We start from the raw sequence: 20,883 nt of genomic DNA on the forward strand, positions 1-20,883 counted from the left end.
ATTATACACGTATATATGTGCATGTATGTTAACTATACACATATATGTGTGTGTACGTATATTTTTCATACGTAAACTATTTCTCATTTTCTACTTCACAGTATAGGTCCTACTGTCGCCACTTTACAGGTGGAGAAGGGCGAGGTACTGTGAGTTAAATTACTTGGTTAAGGTCACACAAATAGTAAGTGGTAGAGCCAACATGACAACCCACATCTGGCTACAAAGCCTGAGCTCTTAACCCTGCTGCTGCCTTTTTTTAAAGGTGTACCTCTCTGTGTTCATGTTTTTAAATATATGAAGGTACAGTTACTAGGAGTTCTGCTAATTAAGAAATCTCACAAGAAGAACATTTATAGTCCAGTTTGTCTTGTGTATGAATCCTTTTGTGCCAATATATGATCCCTTTGGAAAGTCGGCTTCAACCATTCGGTGCTTCAGCTTTTACATAGCTTTTTCTTTTATCTCTTTAAGTCTCTAAATGACCTTGGCTGGCTATTTCTCCTACTTAAATCTGGATTTTAAACCCTTAGCTTAAGACTTGCTTCAGGATTTTTGTGATTTCAGTAACCTCTCTGGGTTTGAAGAATGTGGGAGCTAGTCTTCTGTAACTTAAAGCTAAATAAACAAAAGTTTTTCTTTCATCTTTGTATGGTAGTCTGATCCTGCATGTCCATCATGGTAGCCACTAGCCACATGTGGCTTGTTCAATTTAAATTAATTAAAATAAAAGTTTGTTCCTTTGTGACGCTAGCCACATTTTAAGTGTTCAGTAGCTGTGTGCATCTAGTGGCTTCCATCTAGGACAGTGCAGATACAGAGCATTCCCACCATCACAGAAAGGTGTAGACAGTGCGAGTCCAATCTAGTCATTTGAGCAGTAAGGAAACTGAGGCCTAAGAGTTGGGAATTTTAGTTTTGTTTATTGGTTGTTACTCATTAAACTGATTATTGGCAGAGCTGGATCTGGAACGCAGCTCGTCTGGTTCCCAGTTCAGTGTTCTTTCCACACTGCCACTCCCCAGATATTTGGATTTTATATTTAAAAAATACTGGATAATTCAGGACTCCAGAAAAATACGAAATTCATTAGGTTTTAGGGCCTGGAGTTAATAGTTCTTTTATTTTAACATTCCCATTGAACATATGAAGTGGGTTTCATTTTACTTCATCTAGAGAATCTTCAAGCCATAGATGTTTTACAATGTGAGGAAAACCTGTTTTATTCGATGATGTGTTTCTGCCTTGGTTTTCTCATTTATAAAAACATTTACCATTTAGCTAGGGATTGTGAGGTAGTTAGTGGTCCCATGGTGGGGACACATGTATCCATGTACATCATGAGTCATCATGAGGTCTGCAGTTGAGATGGTATTTCTTAAGAGTGTAAGGAATACGGGTGCTTGGTAGGCTTAGTTGTTAAGCATCTGACTTTGGCTCAGGTCATGATCTCATGGTTCATGAGTTTGAGTCCCACATTGGGTGAGCTCAAGCCCTGCTTCTCTCTCTCTCTCTCTCTCTCTCTCTGCCCCTTATTCACTTGTGCTTTCTCTCTCTCTCTCTCTGTTTCTCAAAAAATAAAAGACTGTAAGGAATGGTGAGGGCTGTTGTAAGGGCCATCAGGAGAGGTGTCATTGTAGGTATTGGCACTCCAGCTAAGCACTTGAGGGTCAGGTAGGGTTCAGAGAAAGGCACGGCAGGAAGTAGAAAGGAAGGGTGTGGAGGTGAGAAAGTTCCGGTTTGGATTCTGAGTGGAGTGCAGATGGATGACTCCTGAGGGCTTAGGCCACAAAGGAAAGCAGGAAGGGGACAACTTTTACCCCGTGTCGAAGAGTGTGGACATTATATTGAGTGGAAAGAGCAACCACCAAGGGTTTTTCCATAGAGGAGAATTGTGGTCACATCTGAATTTTAGGGTTTGAAGTAGATAATTCCCATGACAGCCTTTAGGGGGGCAGCAGAGGTAGAGGGAGCCTTGAAGTCGTTGACATAACCTGGGTGGGGCCATCACTGGGGACAGTGGGAGCGGGAATATGGGAGAGACAGGAAGTGATGTTTGTGATGTATGTCATAGCTGCTTAGAAAATTGGGGTGGGAGAGAAGCAGTGACACTCTCAGGCTGCAGGCCTGAGTGGCCAGAAGAGTGGACTTGTCATTGTATGAGGAGAAGGAGGAGTGGTGTTGGGAGAGGTGCATTCATGTCTACAGGCAGGTAGAAGTGTGGTGTGGCATAAAGATGCTGATTTGGACGTGATAGGAGATGGGTGGCCCGTGGCCATAAATAAGGTGAGTGAGACATTAGAGGCAGGTGGCAAAGAGAACCTTGGGGTAAGAGTCCGTGGAGAAAGGGTAACTGAGAATGAGACTAAAATCGGTAGAGTTCAGTCTTAGAGAACTCAACAGAGGAGAGCATTTGAGTTCTGTGTTCAACCTATTTGCTTTAAGTTCTGTAGGACATCCTTGGCTAAGGTGTCCCCCCAGTTGTGACCATTAAACTGTCTCCAGACATTGCCAAATGTCCCCCCAGGGGCAGAACTGTTCCTGGTTGATAACTACTGTTCTACCTTACGATATCTTCTTGCTCATAATATTAATTTATTTGTGGCCCCCATGTGCCCTTTTTATGTGTCTTTTTTTTTCTTTAATGTTTGTTTAGTTTTAAGAGAGAGAGAGAGAGCAGGGGAGAAGCAGAGAGAGAGAGAGAGAGAGACAGAGGATCCGAAGCAGGCTCTGTGCTGACAGCAGAGAACCTGACGTGGGGCTCGAACTCATGAACCTTGAGACCATGACCTGAGCCGAAGTCAGACGCTTAACCGACTGAGCCACCCAGGCGCCTCTCTGTGTCTTTTAGCTTTGACACCAACTACCACTACCACCACCACCATCCCAGTCCTAATTCATAAGACAAACATTGACCTGGCTAATTGCCACCATTCCTGTTTGTGGAGATTTTTGTGGGCCAGGACTCTGTGGTTGCTGATCTGCTAATGGGTTTACTGTCCCTGATTCAGGAACTTGCTTCTGCTCTGGTTGTGTGTGACTTGCCAGTCAGCTATGGTTGTGGGTGGAAGGATAATTATCAGGTCTGTTTCTTTAGTTACGAGTTCGGGGGTAAGCTAGTAAGCATGCTTATTTCTCTGTTTGTTCCTGTTCTCCTCCTTATCTGTGATACCTTGTTCTGTTCTGTTCTGTTTTGTTTTTTCACTTCATGTCTGCCTTCCCCAGCCTAAGTCCTTTGTCTTCCACAAAACTTCATTTGGCTGCAGCTTCACCTCATGCTGATTTTTCCTTTCTTCGAGGTTCTCGGTCACATATAGAGCTTAGTGTGCTGTGTTATATCCTCTTGTATTTCTGGCTATTTCATGCACGTATATTTTTTTCTGGGATAAATTCCTTTTGATATTCTGTATCCCTGTATTGCATACTGTTGGGCACACAGTTCTCATTCAGTAAATACCACCCACTCTCAGTGGCATATTAGAATTAGTTATGGTCTTTGAGCAGAAATACCACTATAAGTAAGTTTCCATACATCAAAATGGTTAACATGTGCCACTTTTGTTCCATCAATTTAAGGAATAGTCAAATAAGAATGAATAGGCATTGTATAAGGAGCCTCTGATGTTCATGATGGTAAGATTTGATCTAAAGTTGATATTTAGAAGAGAGCCGTATGGATTATAACTTTTTGTCCTTAATTAAGGTGGATTTAGCTGTAAATTAGTTTTCAGCAAGATAAGAGATTTGGTGTAAAATAAGTACAGTGAATAGACATTTTGATCCCAGCCAAAAATACAAATAAGGAGAAGAGGAAATTTGTCTTAGTTTGGGTTGCCATTGTAAAGACCCCCATAGACTAGGTAGCAGAAATTTATTTCTTCTATTCCTGGGGACAGGGAGTCTAAGGTCAGGGTACCACTGTCACTGGCTTCTGGTGAAGACCCTGTCCCAGGTTGCATTGTTGACTTCTTGTTGTGTCCTCGCATGGAAAGAGGGAGAGAGCCTCTGGGGTCTCTTTTAGGAGGGCTCTGATCCCATTCATGAGGGCTTCACCGACATGCCCTAATCGCCTCCCTCAGGCCCCACCTCCTAATAAAATAAGGTTTCATCATAGGAATTTTGGTGGGGCACAAATATTCAGTCCATAACAAAATTAAATCAAGGATGTATGTGGTGTCTCTTGAGTGGTTAGCATGGACTACACATGGTTAGCTCTACTGAAAGCGTTCTTAGGATCAAGTGAGAAAATGTGTATGTAAGGAATTTGAAGACTCGAAAGCACTACCATACTGTTTGTGTGGTTGGCTGTCGTTTCAGGCTACAGAACGTGTGTGAACTGAATCGGTCTTGTTCATGCATCGTATCTGATTCAGTGTAGGCAGTCGGTACAAGTCTGGTGGGAATGAGAACACACTTCGTGGAATGCGTGTGTATCACTCTTGTGACTTAATGTGTCACTCTTGTGACTTAATGCATCTTTCGAGTTTGTGTTGCATTTGCTGATAAAGTTTGAATTAAGTATCTACGTATTGCAAGTCCTTTATCCTTGTTCCTTATAAGTGGTGCCCATAGCAGGAGGTAGTCTGAACACTGAGGTCAAAACTTTTCCTGAAAGTTCTTGTGTCGGAGTGCCTCGGTGGCTCAGTTGGTCAAGTGTCCAGCTCTTGATTTCGGCTCAGGTCATGATGTTACAGTTCGTGAGTTTGAGCCCTGAGTCAGGCTCTGCACTGACATTACGGAGCATGCTTGGGATTCTCTCTCCCCCTCTCTCTGCCCCTGCCCGGCTCTTGTTCTCTCTCACGCTTGCTGTCTCAAAGCAAATAAATAAACTTTTTTTAAAAATCTAAAAAAAAAAAGTTCTTGTCTGTGAAATGATTCCGTTAATGGTAAGGTTGTCAGGATTTACTTTTTTTATACATTTTTTTTTTTTAACATTTATTTATTTTTGAGAGACAGAGGCAGAGCATGAGCAGGGGAGGGGGAGAGAGAGAGAGAGATACAGAATCTGAAGCAGGCTCCAGGCTCTGAGCTGTTTGTTAGCACAGAGCCCGACACGAGGCTCAAATTCACAAACTGCAAGACTATGACCTGAGCTGAAGTCGGACGCTCAACCGACTGAGCTACCCAGGCACCCCGTCAGGATTTACTTTTTATGAGTATTGGGTGTAATTTGTTGCCAGTAAATATTTCTGTAAACTCAGAGTGCACATATTCCCGGGAGAGTAGAACGAAGAGACCTGCTGTTACAGCTGCTACTTGGCTGTTTTGACGGTTCCCACAAATATGATAGAAGGAAAAAGAAGAGGCGCTCTAAATAGGGGAAGGACAGCTCTCAGGCACACTCCCGCATGTTAGGTTGGCCATACACACTGTGGGAGTGGCAGGCTTAGTCTCTCTTGTTCACCTCTGCACTTAATTCTGGTGCCTGGCCTAAAGGTGACATTCAGTGAGTATTTTTTGAAGGAATGAATAATGGAGAGTCTGTGCTTTCTTGGGTTTTCTAGCTCGTAGTTGAAAAGCTGTCAGACTTAACAAGAGTTTAGGAAGGCTGCAGTAGAACCGGTAGAATGGGTCTAGTTTTTGCCTGGGAGGTCCTCTTCAGCCCTGGTCCCTTTGTAACACAGGACCATACAATTCCTGCAAAAACCAGTTTGTGCGGTTCAATCTGTATTGATTTAGGTTGTGAAAGCCCTTCTGCTTGTTTTTTTAATCTGTTGTATTCCCTTTTCTCTTTGCAGTTCTAATTGTGGAGTGGTAAACATATACAATCAAGATTCTTGTCTCCAAGAAACAAACCCAAAGCCGATAAGAGCTATAATGAACTTGGTTACAGGCGTTACTTCTCTGACCTTCAATCCTACTACAGAAATCTTGGCAGTTGCTTCAGAAGAAATGAAAGAAGCAGTCAGATTGGTAATATGTCTTTACCTTTAAAAACATTATTGATAATCTTAAAATGTAAGTTGAAGGCATGGAAGGATGGGAGGAAAGGGGAGTGTTGGGTTATTTTAAAAAGAGTAGCTTCTTTTGATGTAGACATTACTAGTATTGTGGCTTTTGGGTGTGGTTGTAGAAATGATGCACAGTAGCCACCAAATTTGTACTAAGGAACGTATTTGAGGCAAATTCTTCATGTTTCTACAGTTTTCTTTCCTTATCTCTGCTTTTTAAAGCGTGATTTTCTTAGATTTTGAAAATAGACTGAGCTTGAAAATAAATTATGTAAAAAGATTGCAATTTAAAGGGCTCAGTACTACTTGTGAATATGCCTCTGTGCCGGGAGTCCCCAGGACCTTCTCCAGGTTTGGTGATTTACTAGGACTCCCAGAACTCCGTATATGGTCTTATTCACAGTGAAGAGTTATTACGGGGAAAGGATACACAGCGAAACCAGCCAAGGGAAGGGTGCATGGGGCAGTCTGGAGGAAGCCAGGCACAGACTTCCAAGAGTCCTCTCTTAGTGGAGTCACACACGACATGTTTAATTCCTCCGACAAGTTGTGTCCACATGTGTTTGGTGTTTTCTTCCGGGAAGTCCCTCATTAGGGACTTCGTGCCCAAGGTTTTTATTGCTGGTTGATCACGTAGCTACACTCTGCCTAGCATGTACCCAGATTCTAGGCTTCCGGAAGGAAAGACAGGTGTTGAGCAGAAACCGCATTATACAAATGCTTGAGGCCTGGTGAGCCATCCTTATCATTTAGGGAAAATGTCGCATCAGTGTAGGGAAACTGTTTACCAGTCAAGTTCCCAGACATGATCTAAGAGCCGTCCGTGCAAGCATGCCTTCCTGAGGATAGCAGCCTCGGGTCTGTGTTAACTCTTTTCTGCCCCACCTCGGAGCCCATTTTAAATGTCATCGCGTCTCTGTGAAGTTTCCTACTCTTCAGGCAGAACCAGTTTCTTTATTCATTTCACAGTTATTTGCTCTAGGCCCCAGGTAGACAGATGGCACAGAGCTTTGAATGGCAGCACTGGCTTGTGTTGTTACATGTATGCTATCGCGTTATAAGCACTTTGCAGAAACTATTATTTTTACCTTGTTGACTTAGCAAAGCTTTGACCAAGTGTAATAGCGTATAGTTTCCAAAGGTTTCTAAAGACTTCTCAAAAAAATGTTGAGCCAAATAACAGTCCTCAGAGGATTAACTCCCCCAAAGTCAGCAGCTAGTAAAGGGCAGAACTGTGCTTCTGGATTCTCCGTTCTTCGTAGAACTTTCGTGGTTTTCCATCTGAAATCCTCTGACCCCTAGAATGTGTGCAGAACTTGAGATGGCAAGTGGGGCAAGGAGGAGGCCAAGCTCTGCCTGTATCACATAGAGCAGCTCTGCTCTGATCTGTGCTGTATATTGGCATTCTGCATAAGATTTTCTTGGAAGAAAGAAAGAATTCTGTTGGAAAAGAGTGAAAAAATACAGCACTGTGTTTTATTGCCTCTGTGTCGAATGAATTGTTTGATAAATGAGAAGGTTCTAATTCAAGTCAGCTTTAAAATCCCCACTCCTCTAATGGGAATGGTGGACTAGCACACATTAACCTTTTATCATTTTAATGGTAGTAAATTGTTTTTAGAAAACCATGGGATCTATCTCCTGTTGACATAATATATTCTGCAAGACGCCTAGTAGTTAGTTCTGCCTAGTTTGCTTCAGTGATCCTGGCAACATTTATGGTTCTTTACTGTGGCAAAATCACACAAGGAATTCATTAGTAACAGCCAAATCCCATTTTTTAAATGGTAGTCAACCATAATATCTAATGGAAAGTAGCCAGGCATAGCAGCTTCAGAATGCCTCGGTGAAACAGCGTTAGTATCATTAAATGCAGTCTCTTATAATGATCCAAACAGTTCTGTTATCCCAGCACAAAGCAGTGAATATAAATCTAAGCCATTGCACCAGTAAGAGACACAGAAGTTAAATTGTTATTGCATCTACAATCTTTGATGTAGTAGAAAGTTGTGGAACTGGTTGTCCATTAAATTAAGGATGAGTGAGCTTTTCACTTGTTGAATTTTGTTACTGGGGCCCTTAAATGCGATGACAGAAATGGTGTTGGAGGTAAAGGGAACTTTCTGAGGTAAAGAGGTTGGGTTTTTATGGGCTTTTTCTTCATTAACAGTTCACCTATAGTTTTGGATACAAGGGCCGTAAAGAGAGGTTAGAACACAGCTGACGTCTAAGCATGTGGGTGGGAGCCATTGGTCTGAGAAGAAAGTGCTAATGCAGTGAGAGAGTCTACTGGGGGACTTCACAGATACATACATGTGAGTCTCTTAGGAGACTGTTGTAAACGTGGTTTTGCTCCTGAGAATCAAGTCAATACAGGAGATAAAATATAAAAATACATTGTTGATAGGTTGGTGTTTGTCCTCCATTGGAAAAACACATGGTCCTCTTGTGTGAAGTCATGGCCACTGTATACGGTTGTGTAGGCTTTTTGTTGCCTGAGGGCACCGCATCTAAGGCGACACCGTTTACATCTTAAACTTTATTAAGAGTGTGTGTTTACCATAGTATTTCTGTCACTCTCTTCTCTTTATTTAGCTACAAAAATAAACAGCTCCCGTCTGGTGGAAATGAGCTTTAAAAAATTGATATGTGTCTTGTGCCCCAATTTTTGCCCCACAGTGAGCTCCCTGTTTGTAATAACGAGTTGACTTAAGTATGAAGTTACATTGAATCCAAATTAGGAGACTGTTTTTTCCAATTTAGGTTAGAAAATAAAAAGCATGATTTAATATAATTATCTTTAAGAAGTCATTCAAATACAATGGAATACTACCTCGCAATGAGAAGGAATGAAATCATGCCATTTGCAGCAATGTGGATGGAACTGGAGGGTATTCTGCTGAGTGAAATAAGTCAGTCAGAGAAAAACAGATATCCTGTGTTTTCACTCATATGTGGATCTTGAGAAACTTAACAGAAGATCATGGGGGAAGGGAAGGGGAAAAATAGTTACAAACAGAGAGGGAGGGAGGCAAACCATAAGAGACTCCTAAATACAGAGAACAAACTGAGGGTTGATGGGGATGGGGGGAGAGCAGAAAGCGGGTGATGGGCACTGAGGAGGGCACTTGTTGGGATGAGCGCTGGCTGTTGTATGTAAGCCAATTTGACAATGAATTATATTTAAAAAAAAGTCATTGAAGTAGAAAGGTTGGTTCTGGTGTATTTTATTTTGGAAGAGTCACAAAAGACTTCAAAGTCCTGCCAGCAAAGTTAATGAGCAAGTATCTGGAGCACGGTTTAAAAGTACCAGGTGACACATAGGATGGAGACCAAAGTTAGGTATAGGACAGTTCTGTTCTTGGCGCTCGTAGGAAGTAGTTACTTCCTGATTTGCTCCTGTGATGCCTTGGATCACCTGTTCAAAGTTGGTGCATGCCTAGAGGATGCAAACTTACAGTGGCCTAAGCAAAATGCAATTGAGAAGCCAGACCGCTTATCAAAAATGTATGTAATTTCCACATTTCCAAACTAAGTAAAAAGATTTTGCAATGTTCATATTGTGGCTCCTCTCCTAAAATAACTAGTCTGCTTTAAGTTGTTGTTGTTCTTTTTAAATATATTTTTCAAGGAACCTATGTAAAGAGTGGTGTTTAAGAAGTTTACAAGTTCGGATCAAGTCTGCCAGCTTCTTAGCTTTAATGGGTCAAGACCGCTTCTCATTAGTACTAATGCCTGTGCATTGATGCCGTGCTGTGCAGGCAGAACCTGGTTCCTGGGAAAGTTGAGAATAATTGAAATTGCTTGGAGATCCGCAGTAAGCTTTACTTTCTTGACAAAATGGTCAATAGGTATATACCAGAATGAATAGGGCCTAATAAGTGACTCACTGAAACCTGTTCCACAGACAGATGTGTACATCACTGGGTTTTACCTGGGGCTCGTCTACGAAATCACCTTGTTTGGATGGTTTAAAGCCTCATTTAAAAGTGTGGAGGATGACAGACTGCCAAAGGGAAATAGCTGAGTGAGGGCTCTCCACACATACTGGGACACTAAGGTCTTCTATTTGTTGGAAGAGCTGGAGAATCTTTGAAAGTGAGAGTTGTTAAAATCCTAGTGTACTTTGGGTAACTGCTTCCATGCTGGGGTTTTATTTACCCACAAATCGAGTGAGGACTAGTTGCATCGATCTTGGACTTGGCTCATTTTCCCCAACAGTGGAGTCTCTTGGAGAAAGAGACAGTGCCCCTCCTCATGTTTAGGCCTGGTGGTGAGCGTTTCATCTCTCTTTAAATCAGAACACAGTTTTCACTTGACAAACCAGGTTTCCATGATTTTGTCTTCCGTGAGAGGAGATTGGAAAAGGCAGAGAATATATCATAAAGCAGAAAAGTAAAGTATGGAAAGGAGATTATATGATACTGGAAGAGTTCGTATGGCTTTGCTGGGCTTCAGTTATATAAAATCAGACTCTTTGTAACATTTAAAGTATCTGTTCCCTGTGACCAAATTTGAGTATTGTTTACTGTGGTCATTAAGTTAGAACATTATTGAGTACTGCTATTGACTTTTTACTTTAGTGTATTCATTTATTTAGTCAGCAAACATTGGAATCTGGCAGGCGCCATGCTAGATGGTGCATTAGAAGCATCAAAGAAATGCTTTCTTCTCTTCCCTCCCTTCCCTCTAGGTTAATAGCACATTGAAAACCAAATTTTAATTTCAGAACACTCTGCTCCATTACGAGAGTTGTACATCATGTGTACTACAATCAAAATGAACTTTTTGTTCCAGCAAACAGGTAGAATGAAGACTAAAATTTAAGAAAGAAGAGTTTGTAGTTGTTGTGATTTAAAGCTTCATATTATTTCCTACAGGTGCACCTTCCTTCCTGTACGGTATTTTCAAACTTCCCAGTCATTAAAAAGAAGACAGTCTCTCTTGTTCATACCATGGATTTTTCTCCCAGAAGTGGGTACTTTGCCTTGGGGAACGAAAAAGGCAAAGCCCTGATATATAGGTGGGTGTTATTTATGTTTAAACGTCAGAAATACCCATAACGTTCTTTTGAAAGTATGAAGAGATACTCTTGTTACATTCCCAGTTCTACACTTAACAGGCAGTGTCTTAATCAACTACAATGATAAATTATTAATTGTAGAGTGTTTAGCCTGACTGTCCTCTTCATTATCTAACAAAATGCATTTCTCTACCATAAAATGTGACTAGAAGAAAAGTTCACCTGAGGATTTATTTATTAATTAAAAATAACTTTATTTATTTATTTGGGAGTAGTCAAGAGTAGCCACTTCAGTTTTTAATTTTTTTTTTTTAAGCATATTTCTTTATTTTGAGAGAGGACAAGCAGGGGACGGGCACAGGGGGTCCCAAGCAGACTCCATGCTGTCAGCACAGAGCCTGATGAGACTCAAACTCCCCAGCCGTGAGATCACGACCTGAGCCGAAATCAGAAGTTAGTTGCTTAACCGATTGAGCCACCCAGGCACCCCCAGCGTAGCCACTTTAATAATATTGCGGCTTTCTTGGTGCCTTATGTCTAGATGGACCTTTGTTGATCTGTTAATTCACTACCTACTTCACTTGATATAAGTGATTTTTTTTTTTAATTTTTATTTTTTAATTTTTATTTTTTATTTTTTATTTTTTAATATATGAAATTTACTGTCAAATTGGTTTCCATACAACACCCAGTGCTCATCCCAAAAGGTGCCCTCCTCAATACCCATCACCCACCCTGCCCTCCCTCCCACCCCCCATCAACCCTCAGTTTGTTCTCAGTTTTTAACAGTCTCTTATGCTTTGGCTCTCTCCCACTCTAACCTCTTTTTTTTTTTTTTTTCCTTCCCCTCCCCCATGGGTTTCTGTTACGTTTCTCAGGATCCACATAAGAGTGAAACCATATGGTATCTGTCTTTCTCTGTATGGCTTATTTCACTTAGCATCACACTCTCCAGTTCCATCCACGTTGCTACAAAAGGCCATATTTCATTTTTTCTCATTGCCACGTAGTATTCCATTGTGTATATAAACCACACTTTCTTTATCCATTCATCAGTCGATGGACATTTAGGCTCTTTCCATAATTTGGCTATTGTTGAGAGTGCTACTATAAACATTGGGGTACAAGTGCCCCTATGCATCAGTACTCCTGTATCCCTTGGGTAAATTCCTAGCAGTGCTATTGCTGGGTCATAGGGTAGGTCTATTTTTAATTTTCTGAGGAACCTCCACACTGCTTTCCAGAGCGGCTGCACCAATTTGCATTCCCACCAACAGTGCAAGAGGGTTCCCGTTTCTCCACATCCTCTCCAGCATCTATAGTCTCCTGATTTGTTCATTTTGGCCACTCTGACTGGCGTGAGGTGGTATCTGAGTGTGGTTTTGATTTGTATTTCCCTGTTGAGGAGCGACGTTGAACATCTTTCCATATGCCTGTTGGCCATCCGGATGTCTTCTTTAGAGAAGTGTCTCTTCATGTTTTCTGCCCATTTCTTCACTGGGTTATTTGTTTTTCGGGTGTGGAGTTTGATGAGCTCTTTATAGATTTTGGGTACTAGCCCTTTGTCCGATGTGTCATTTGCAAATATCTTTTCCCATTCCGTTGGTTGCCTTTTAGTTTTGTTGGTTGTTTCCTTTGCTGTGCAGAAGCTTTTTATCTTCATAAGGTCCCAGTAATTCACTTTTGCTTTTAATTCCCTTGCCTTTGGGGATGTGCCGAGTAAGAGATTGCTACGGCTGAGGTCAGAGAGGTCTTTTCCTGCTTTCTCCTCTAAGGTTTTGATGGTTTCCTGTCTCACATTCAGGTCCTTTATCCATTTTGAGTTTATTTTTGTGAATGGTGTGAGAAAGTGGTCTAGTTTCAACCTTCTGCATGTTGCTGTCCAGTTCTCCCAGCACCATTTGTTAAAGACACTGTCTTTTTTCCATTGGATGTTCTTTCCTGCTTTGTCAAAAATGAGTTGGCCATACGTTTGTGGGTCTAGTTCTGGGGTTTCTATTCGATTCCATTGGTCTATGTGTCTGTTTTTACGCCAATACCATGCTGTCTTGATGATTACAGCTTTGTAGTAGAGGCTAAAGTCTGGGATTGTGATGCCTCCTGCTTTGGTCTTCTTCTTCAAAATTACTTTGGCTATTTGGGGCCTTTTGTGGTTCCATATGAATTTTAGGATTGCTTGTTCTAGTTTCGAGAAGAATGCTGGTGCAATTTTGATTGGGATTGCATTGAATGTGTAGATAGCTTGGGGTAGTATTGACATTTTGACAATATTTATTCTTCCAATCCATGAGCAGGGAATGTCTTTCCATTTCTTTATATCTTCTTCAATTTCCTTCATAAGCTTTTTATAGTTTTCAGCATACAGATCTTTTACATCTTTGGTTAGATTTATTCCTAGGTATTTTATGCTTCTTGGTGCAATTGTGAATGGGATCAGTTTCTTTATTTGTCTTTCTGTTGCTTCATTGTTAGTGTATAAGAATGCAACTGATTTCTGTACATTGATTTTGTATCCTGCAACTTTGCTGAATTCATGTATCAGTTCTAGCAGACTTTTGGTGGAGTCTATCGGATTTTCCATGTATAATATCATGTCATCTGCAAAAAGCGAAAGCTTGACTTCATCTTTGCCAATTTGGATGCCTTTGATTTCCTTTTGTTGTCTGATTGCTGATGCTAGAACTTCCAGCACTATATTAAACAACAGCGGTGAGAGTGGGCATCCCTGTCGTGTTCCTGATCTCAGGGAAAAAGCTCTCAGTTTTTCCCCATTGAGGATGATGTTAGCTGTGGGCTTTTCATAAATGGCTTTTATGATCTTTAAGTATGTTCCTTCTATCCCGACTTTCTCCAGGGTTTTTATTAAGAAAGGGTGCTGGATTTTGTCAAAGGCCTTTTCTGCATCGATTGACAGGATCATATGGTTCTTCTCTTTTTTTTTGTTAATGTGATGTATCATGTTGATCGATTTGCGAATGTTGAACCAGCCCTGCATCCCAGGAATGAATCCCACTTGATCATGGTGAATAATTCTTTTTATATGCTGTTGAATTCGATTTGCTAGTATCTTATTGAGAATTTTTGCATCCATATTCATCAGAGATATTGGCCTGTAGTTCTCTTTTTTTACTGGGTCTCTGTCTGGTTTAGGAATCAAAGTAATATGGGCTTCATAGAATGAGTCTGGAAGTTTTCCTTCCCTTTCTATTTCTTGGAATAGCTTGAGAAGGATAGGTATTATCTCTGCTTTAAACGTCTGGTAGAACTCCCCTGGGAAGCCATCTGGTCCTGGACTCTTATTTGTTGGGAGATTTTTGATAACCGATTCAATTTCTTCGCTGGTTATGGGTCTGTTCAAGCTTTCTATTTCCTCCTGATTGAGTTTTGGAAGAGTGTGGGTGTTTAGGAATTTGTCCATTTCTTCCAGGTTGTCCAATTTGTTGGCATATAATTTTTCATAGTATTCCCTGATAATTGTTTGTATCTCTGAGGGATTGGTTGTCATAATTCCATTTTCATTCATGATTTTATCTATTTGGGTCATCTCCCTTTTCTTTTTGAGAAGCCTGGCTAGAGGTTTGTCAATTTTGTTTATGTTTTCAAAAAACCAACTCTTGGTTTCGTTGATCTGCTCTACAGTTTTTTTAGATTCTATATTGTTTATTTCTGCTCTGATCTTTATTATTTGTCTTCTTCTGCTGGGTTTAGGCTGCCTTTGCTGTTCTGCTTCTATTTCCTTTAGGTGTGCTGTTAGATTTTGTATTTGGGATTTTTCTTGTTTCTTGAGATAGGCCTGGATTGCAATGTATTTTCCTCTCAGGACTGCCTTCGCTGCGTCCCAAAGCGTTTGGATTGTTGTATTTTCATTTTCGTTTGTTTCCATATATTTTTTAATTTCTTCTCTAATTGCCTGGTTGACCCACTCATTCGTTAGTAGGGTGTTCTTTAACCTCCATGCTTTTGGAGGTTTTCCAGACTTTTTCCTGTGGTTGATTTCAAGCTTCATAGCATTGTGGTCTGAAAGTATGCATGGTATAATTTCAATTCTTGTAAACTTATGAAGGGCTGTTTTGTGACCCAGTATATGATCTATCTTGGAGAATGTTCCATGTGCACTCGAGAAGAAAGTATATTCTGTTGCTTTGGGATGCAGAGTTCTAAATATATCTGTCAAGTCCATCTGATCCAATGTATCATTCAGGGCCCTTGTTTCTTTATTGACTGTGTGTCTAGATGATCTATCCATTTCTGTAAGTGGGGTGTTAAAGTCCCCTGCAATGACCACATTCTTATCAATAAGGTTGCTTATGTTTATGAGTAATTGTTTTATATATCTGGGGGCTCCGGTATTCGGCGCATAGACATTTATAATTGTTAGCTCTTCCTGATGGATAGACCCTGTAATTATTATATAATGCCCTTCTTCGCCTCTTGTTACAGCCTTTAATTGAAAGTCTAGTTTGTCTGATATAAGTATGGCTACTCCAGCTTTCTTTTGGCTTCCAGTAGCATGATAAATAGTTCTCCATCCCCTCACTCTCAATCTAAAGGTGTCCTCAGATCTCAAATGAGTCTCTTGTAGACAGCAAATAGATGGGTCTTGTTTTTTTATCCATTCTGATACCCTATGTCTTTTGGTTGGCGCATTTAATCCATTTACATTCAGTGTTATTATAGAAAGATACGGGTTTAGAGTCATTGTGATGTCTGTATGTTTTATGCTTGTAGTGATGTCTCTGGTACTTTGTCTCACAGGATCCCCCTTAGGATCTCTTGTAGGGCTGGTTTCGTGGTGACAAATTCCTTCAGTTTTTGTTTGTTTGGGAAGACCTTTATCTCTCCTTCTATTCTAAATGACAGACTTGCTGGAAAAAGGATTCTCGGCTGCATATTTTTTCTGTTTAGCACACTGAAGATATCGTGCCAAGCCTTTCTGGCCTGCCAAGTTTCAAAGGAGAGATCAGTCACGAGTCTTATAGGTCTCCCTTTATATGTGAGGGCACGTTTATCCCTTGCTGCTTTCAGAATTTTCTCTTTATCCTTGCATTTTGCCAGTTTGACTATGATATGTGGTGCAGAAGATCGATTCAAGTTACGTCTGAAGGGAGTTCTCTGTGTCTCTTGGATTTCAATGTCTTTTTCCTTCCCCAGTTCAGGGAACTTCTCAGCTATAATTTCTTCAAGTACCCCTTCAGCACCTTTCCCTCTCTCTTCCTCCTCTGGGATACCAATTATGCGTATATTATTTCTTTTTAGTGTATCACTTAGTTCTCTAATTTTCCCCTCATACTCCTGGATTTTTTTTATCTCTCTCTCTTTCAGCTTCCTCTTTCTCCATAACTTTATCTTCTAGTTCACCTATTCTCTCCTCTGCCTCTTCAATCCGAGCCGTCGTGGTTTCCATTTTGTTTTGCATTTCGTTTAAAGCGTTTTTCAGCTCCTCGTGACTGTTCCTTAGTCCCTTGATCTCTGTAGCAAGAGATTCTCTGCTGTCCTGTATACTGTTTTCAAGCCCAGCGATTAATTTTATGACTATTATTCTAAATTCACTTTCTGTTATATTATTTAAGTCCTTTTTGATCAGTTCATTAGCTGTTGTTATTTCCTGGAGATTCTTCTGAGGGGAATTCTTCCGTTTGGTCATTTTGGATAGTCCCTGGAGTGGTGAGGACCCGCAGGGCACTTCCCCCGGGCTGTGGTGTATAACTGGAGTTGGTGGGCGGGGCCGCAGTCCGACCTGATGTCTGCCCCCAGCCCACCGCTGGGGCCACAGTCAGACTGGTGTGTGCCTTCTCTTCCCCTCTCCTAGGGGCGGGATTCACTGTGGGGTGGCGTGGCCCGTCTGGGCTCCTTGCACACTGCCAGGCTTGTGGTGCTGGGGATCTGGCGTATTAGCTGGGGTGGGTAGGCAAGGTGCACGGGGGCGGGAGGGGCAGGCTTAGCTCGCTTCTCCTTAGGTGATCCACTTCAGGAGGGGCCCTGTGGCGGCAGGAGGGAGTCAGATCCGCTGCCGGAGGTTTGGCTCCGCAGAAGCACAGAGTTGGGTGTTTGCGCGGAGCGAGCAAGTTCCCTGGCAGGAACTGGTTCTCTTTGGGATTTTGGCTGGGGGATGGGCGGAGGAGATGGCGCTGGCGAGCGCCTTTGTTCCCCGCCAAGCTGAGCTCTGCCGTCTGGGGGCTCAGCAGCTCTCCCTCCCTTTGTCCTCCAGCCTTCCCGCTTTCTGCGCAGAGCTGTTAACTTATGACCTCCCAGACGCTAAGTCGCGCTTGCTGTCGGAACACAGTCCGTCCGGCCCCTCCGCTTTTGCCAGCCCGACTCGGGGGCTCTGCTTGGCCGGCGAGCCGCCCCTCCGCCCTGGCTCCCTCCCGCCAGTCCGTGGAGCGCGCACCGCCTAGCCACTCTTCCTACCCTCTTCCGTGGGCCTCTCGTCTGTGCTTGGCTCTGGAGACTCCGTTCTGCTAATCCTCTGGCGGTTTTCTGGGTTATTTAGGCCGGTGTAGGTGGAATCTAAGTGATCAGCAGGACGCGCGGTGAGCCCAGCGTCCTCCTACGCAGCCATATTCCGGAACCCTGGCTTTTTTTTTTTTTTTGAAAAAGGTGCTGCTTTCTCTGTAGCTGTGAGCTGTAAATAAGAATGTCAGCCACAGAGATGTCTAAAAGTTACATTCTGTCCAGGTTCTTTTCTGCACTCAACTCACTTGGTTATAAGGCAGGAACAAATAAAATCTAACTGCACAGTTGCTAGAAGATGCAGGTGACAAGGTGGCTCTTCTGGGGTTGCTGACAAGCTGGAAGCTAGTGCCTTCCGTCACAGCCCCCTGTCCCTTCTCCCTTGTGTTGGTGGCAAATGTGTGTAGGACCCTGTGTTTATGTTTGTATGCTTTAGGGAAGGCCTGCTTTCACAGACCTGGAATCTGGTTTGAAGAAGAGAAATGTAAATCAGTTTTAAGGAGATAGTTGTGAAGAGAGGTTATGGCAAAGAGTAATGGGGTCTCAAGTTCTGTTCAGAAAGGAAGATGGTTACATATTCCATCATTCCACCATTGGAATGGTTGGTACATTCCATCATTCTCGCTTGCAGTCGTTTTTGGGGTGATTGTTTCAGTTTGGGTTTTCAAGAATGCAGATTCCTACTGCACTTACAAATTCTCTCCCAAAACTTTGGTTTATCTAATTGTATTTTCTTTTCTGAAGTTTAAGCACCGGAGGCCATTCACATTTTATCCAGAGCATTGCTGAGTGGGGAGACTGTTTCTAGCAAGTGTGTGGGACTGACAACCTTTGTGTTGGGTGTGGCTGGTCAGGTATTTCAAAGACTCCAATTCGATGCTTTGGAGCAAGCTTGATGCTTTTAGTAAAACCTGAGGTAGTAGCCTTAGGATCCTTCAGAATGTCACATTGAGGAGTCTTAACCTAGCTGCCTGGTGAGAATGATTATGAATACATTGTTTACCCCCCAAAAATGCTTCTTCAGTGCCATTCTGTGATCTGATTGACCATACTCTGGGTAATCACAAAGTTGTTTGTTTAGATGATTTGTCTTTTACTTTTTCAGGTTGCACCATTACTCAGACTTCTAAAGAGATTATATGAAGTAAGAAAATCCTTTTTTATTGATTCTTCAGGTTTTAAGGTTACACCCGTTGCTGTCAGTTGGCAGAGGGACCACATGAGCTGACCTTTGTTTCCTTGCCCCAGGGTTGCTGTATCTTTAGATAGGGGAGCGGGATGGAAGTAGATCAGGAGCAGCGCAGTTGGACCTGAACCTTCCCTGGGAATTTTTATCCCAAATCACAACAGTCTGGTTCTCTCTTTCTGAGGTCAGATCTCTAATATACTGTTCAGTAGTGGTCATCAAAATTGTTATTACTGAACATTTAATCCACAAAGGCTAGACGTAATAGAGATGACGATCTTCACATATAATTGTAACTTCCATGAGCTCACACCCTCTTATTTTGTATGTGTTTCTTGAGAAATTAAAAGTGGCCTGCCCTGTGGCTAGTTGGTGGAAGCTTGTCACAGAGCTAGTTAGTGGCTGGTCATTAATTTTGGTGCCTAGTATTTAAAACAGTAAGACGTGCTTCCCTTTCCATGGCTTGATCTTTGATGTGGAAATATAGTAGTTCTGAGGTTGAGCTTTGCAGTTGGCCTGTTCCTCACAATTGACCAAGTTGGTCTTCTCTGAGATTCTTCCACGTTGAGGAGACTGTGGGAGTGCATGTCGCTTTAATGTTGAGCAAAACATCAGCCAAGAGGGGAAAACAGTCTAGGTTTCCTGCCTGCCCAAACTGTATAGCCAGCACATGTTTGTTGATGACCAGCAGCTATAAATCAAATGTATAATTTCTTCTGTTCTTTTCTCAGATCCAGTTGAGCCAGAAGAGAAGCCGTCTTGATCTTCCCAGAAACTTTCTGAATGTGTGATAATATATGGCTAATGATTTACTGAGCCAGCTGTATTATTTAACAGAAACGTCTTAATAAACACATAGCAACTTTTGTTTGAAAACAAGTGTAAGTTGTTCTTCCCTTCCTACCTACACACAAGCACACTGACTTGGATGCATTTCTTTTCAGACCACACAGAGATTGGAAACACCTGTCTGCAGCCAGAAATAACACAGACAGATACTCTATTTCACAGTTTACCCTACTTAAGATTTCCCCTTTTCCCAGCATAGAGCTCTCCATGCTAAGCGAGGTTCTGATGAGCGATGGAGGTCAGTTGGCTTGAAATGAGAGCAGTGAGGGCTCATGGGATTAATTTTGAACTTGCAAGTTTTCTTGGAAAGGTGATGATGGAAATGAGATTTTCCTGGGCTTGGTACTTCAAGTGGTTGTCATTGTTATTTGCGGGAGAGGGTCACATAAGAGCCTGGTACTTGTGTCCTACTAATTAGCCACTCCATTCCCTGGAAGTATTTTTTGTCTGTCTATTCAAAAACATTTTTTGGTTTATTTATTTATTTTGAAAGAGAGTGTTTGGGGGAGAGGCAGAGAGAGGGAGAGAGAGAATCTCAAGCAGGCTCTGCACTGTCAGCGCAGAGCCCGATGTGGGGCATGATCCCACAAACTGCAAGATCGTGACCTGAGCCGAAATCAAGAGTCGGACCCTTAACCAACTGAGCCACCCAGGCACTCCCTCTCATGTCAATTTAAATGTTTCATTTAATTTAGGTTCCAGGGTCGACAGTTGGTTGCATAATTCAGTTGTGGCTTTAAACCAGTCCCTACGTTTCTTAGGGAAAGCAGACACTAGACCATGTATCTAAGGAGGATTTGTTGTGAGAAGTATCAAGTAGGTCTGAGAGCCCTCACCCCACCTCCTTGCGGACACCTGGGAAAGCCAGGTTAGAGGAGGAAGTTCTCCCAGTGATGAAAAATGGCTCTGACTCTGCCCAAAGAATTAATAGATCTCACTTAACTCTAGTCCAGCCAACAGCTCAGTGAAGGGCATCTTCAGTGTCTTCAAGGTCCCGCCAGGTCTGCTGGCGATGACCTAGAGCAGCTCGATAGATAACTGTGTTCACGTATGCCGGCATCTTTCTGAAAACGCCTTTTATTAAGATGGGCTGTTGCTGTGTAATTGTAGAGGTCCTGTCCTGCCCTCCCCCCCCACCCCACAACTGCTTCCGTAGTAAAAATGCTGGAGTCCAGTCCTGAAACCGGTTGGCTTGTCAGGGTTGATTCTCTCCTGAAGTGCTAGAGGGCAGCATTGGGCCGTGAGTAATCAAAGGCAAGGCTCTTGACAGCAGTTTACCATCTCTCTTAGCTACCTCATTGTTTAGCTCCGATACGGATACCGAGCCTTATATGTGCTTATTTTGGATACGATTTTCAGTTCCTAAGAGTGTAAAGATTTTCAGGAATTTACCATTCTAGAGAAAATGATGGAAGTAGGAGTTG

The 20,883-nt window shown here is 42.2% G+C and overlaps 1 protein-coding gene across 2 annotated transcripts in view; it reads left to right on the forward strand.

The window, feature by feature from the left end:
* Positions 1–19,490, forward strand: part of UTP18 (UTP18 small subunit processome component) — a 48,848-nt gene extending 29,358 nt beyond the window's left edge. The window contains exons 11-14 of one of the 2 annotated variants that reach the window (XM_058704747.1): positions 5,739–5,913; positions 10,832–10,974; positions 18,530–18,568; positions 19,342–19,490. In XM_058704747.1, the coding sequence (XP_058560730.1) occupies positions 5,739–5,913; positions 10,832–10,974; positions 18,530–18,554 (343 nt within the window). In that variant the 3' untranslated portion in view covers positions 18,555–18,568; positions 19,342–19,490. The remainder of the gene's footprint in view (positions 1–5,738; positions 5,914–10,831; positions 10,975–18,529; positions 18,569–19,341) is intronic. The other variant, XM_058704748.1, reaches the window with a different exon arrangement.
* Positions 19,491–20,883: the final 1,393 nt, after the last annotated feature.

Source organism: Neofelis nebulosa, chromosome 16 (genome assembly GCF_028018385.1).
Source record: "Neofelis nebulosa isolate mNeoNeb1 chromosome 16, mNeoNeb1.pri, whole genome shotgun sequence".
Classification (NCBI taxonomy): Eukaryota; Metazoa; Chordata; class Mammalia; order Carnivora; family Felidae; genus Neofelis; species Neofelis nebulosa.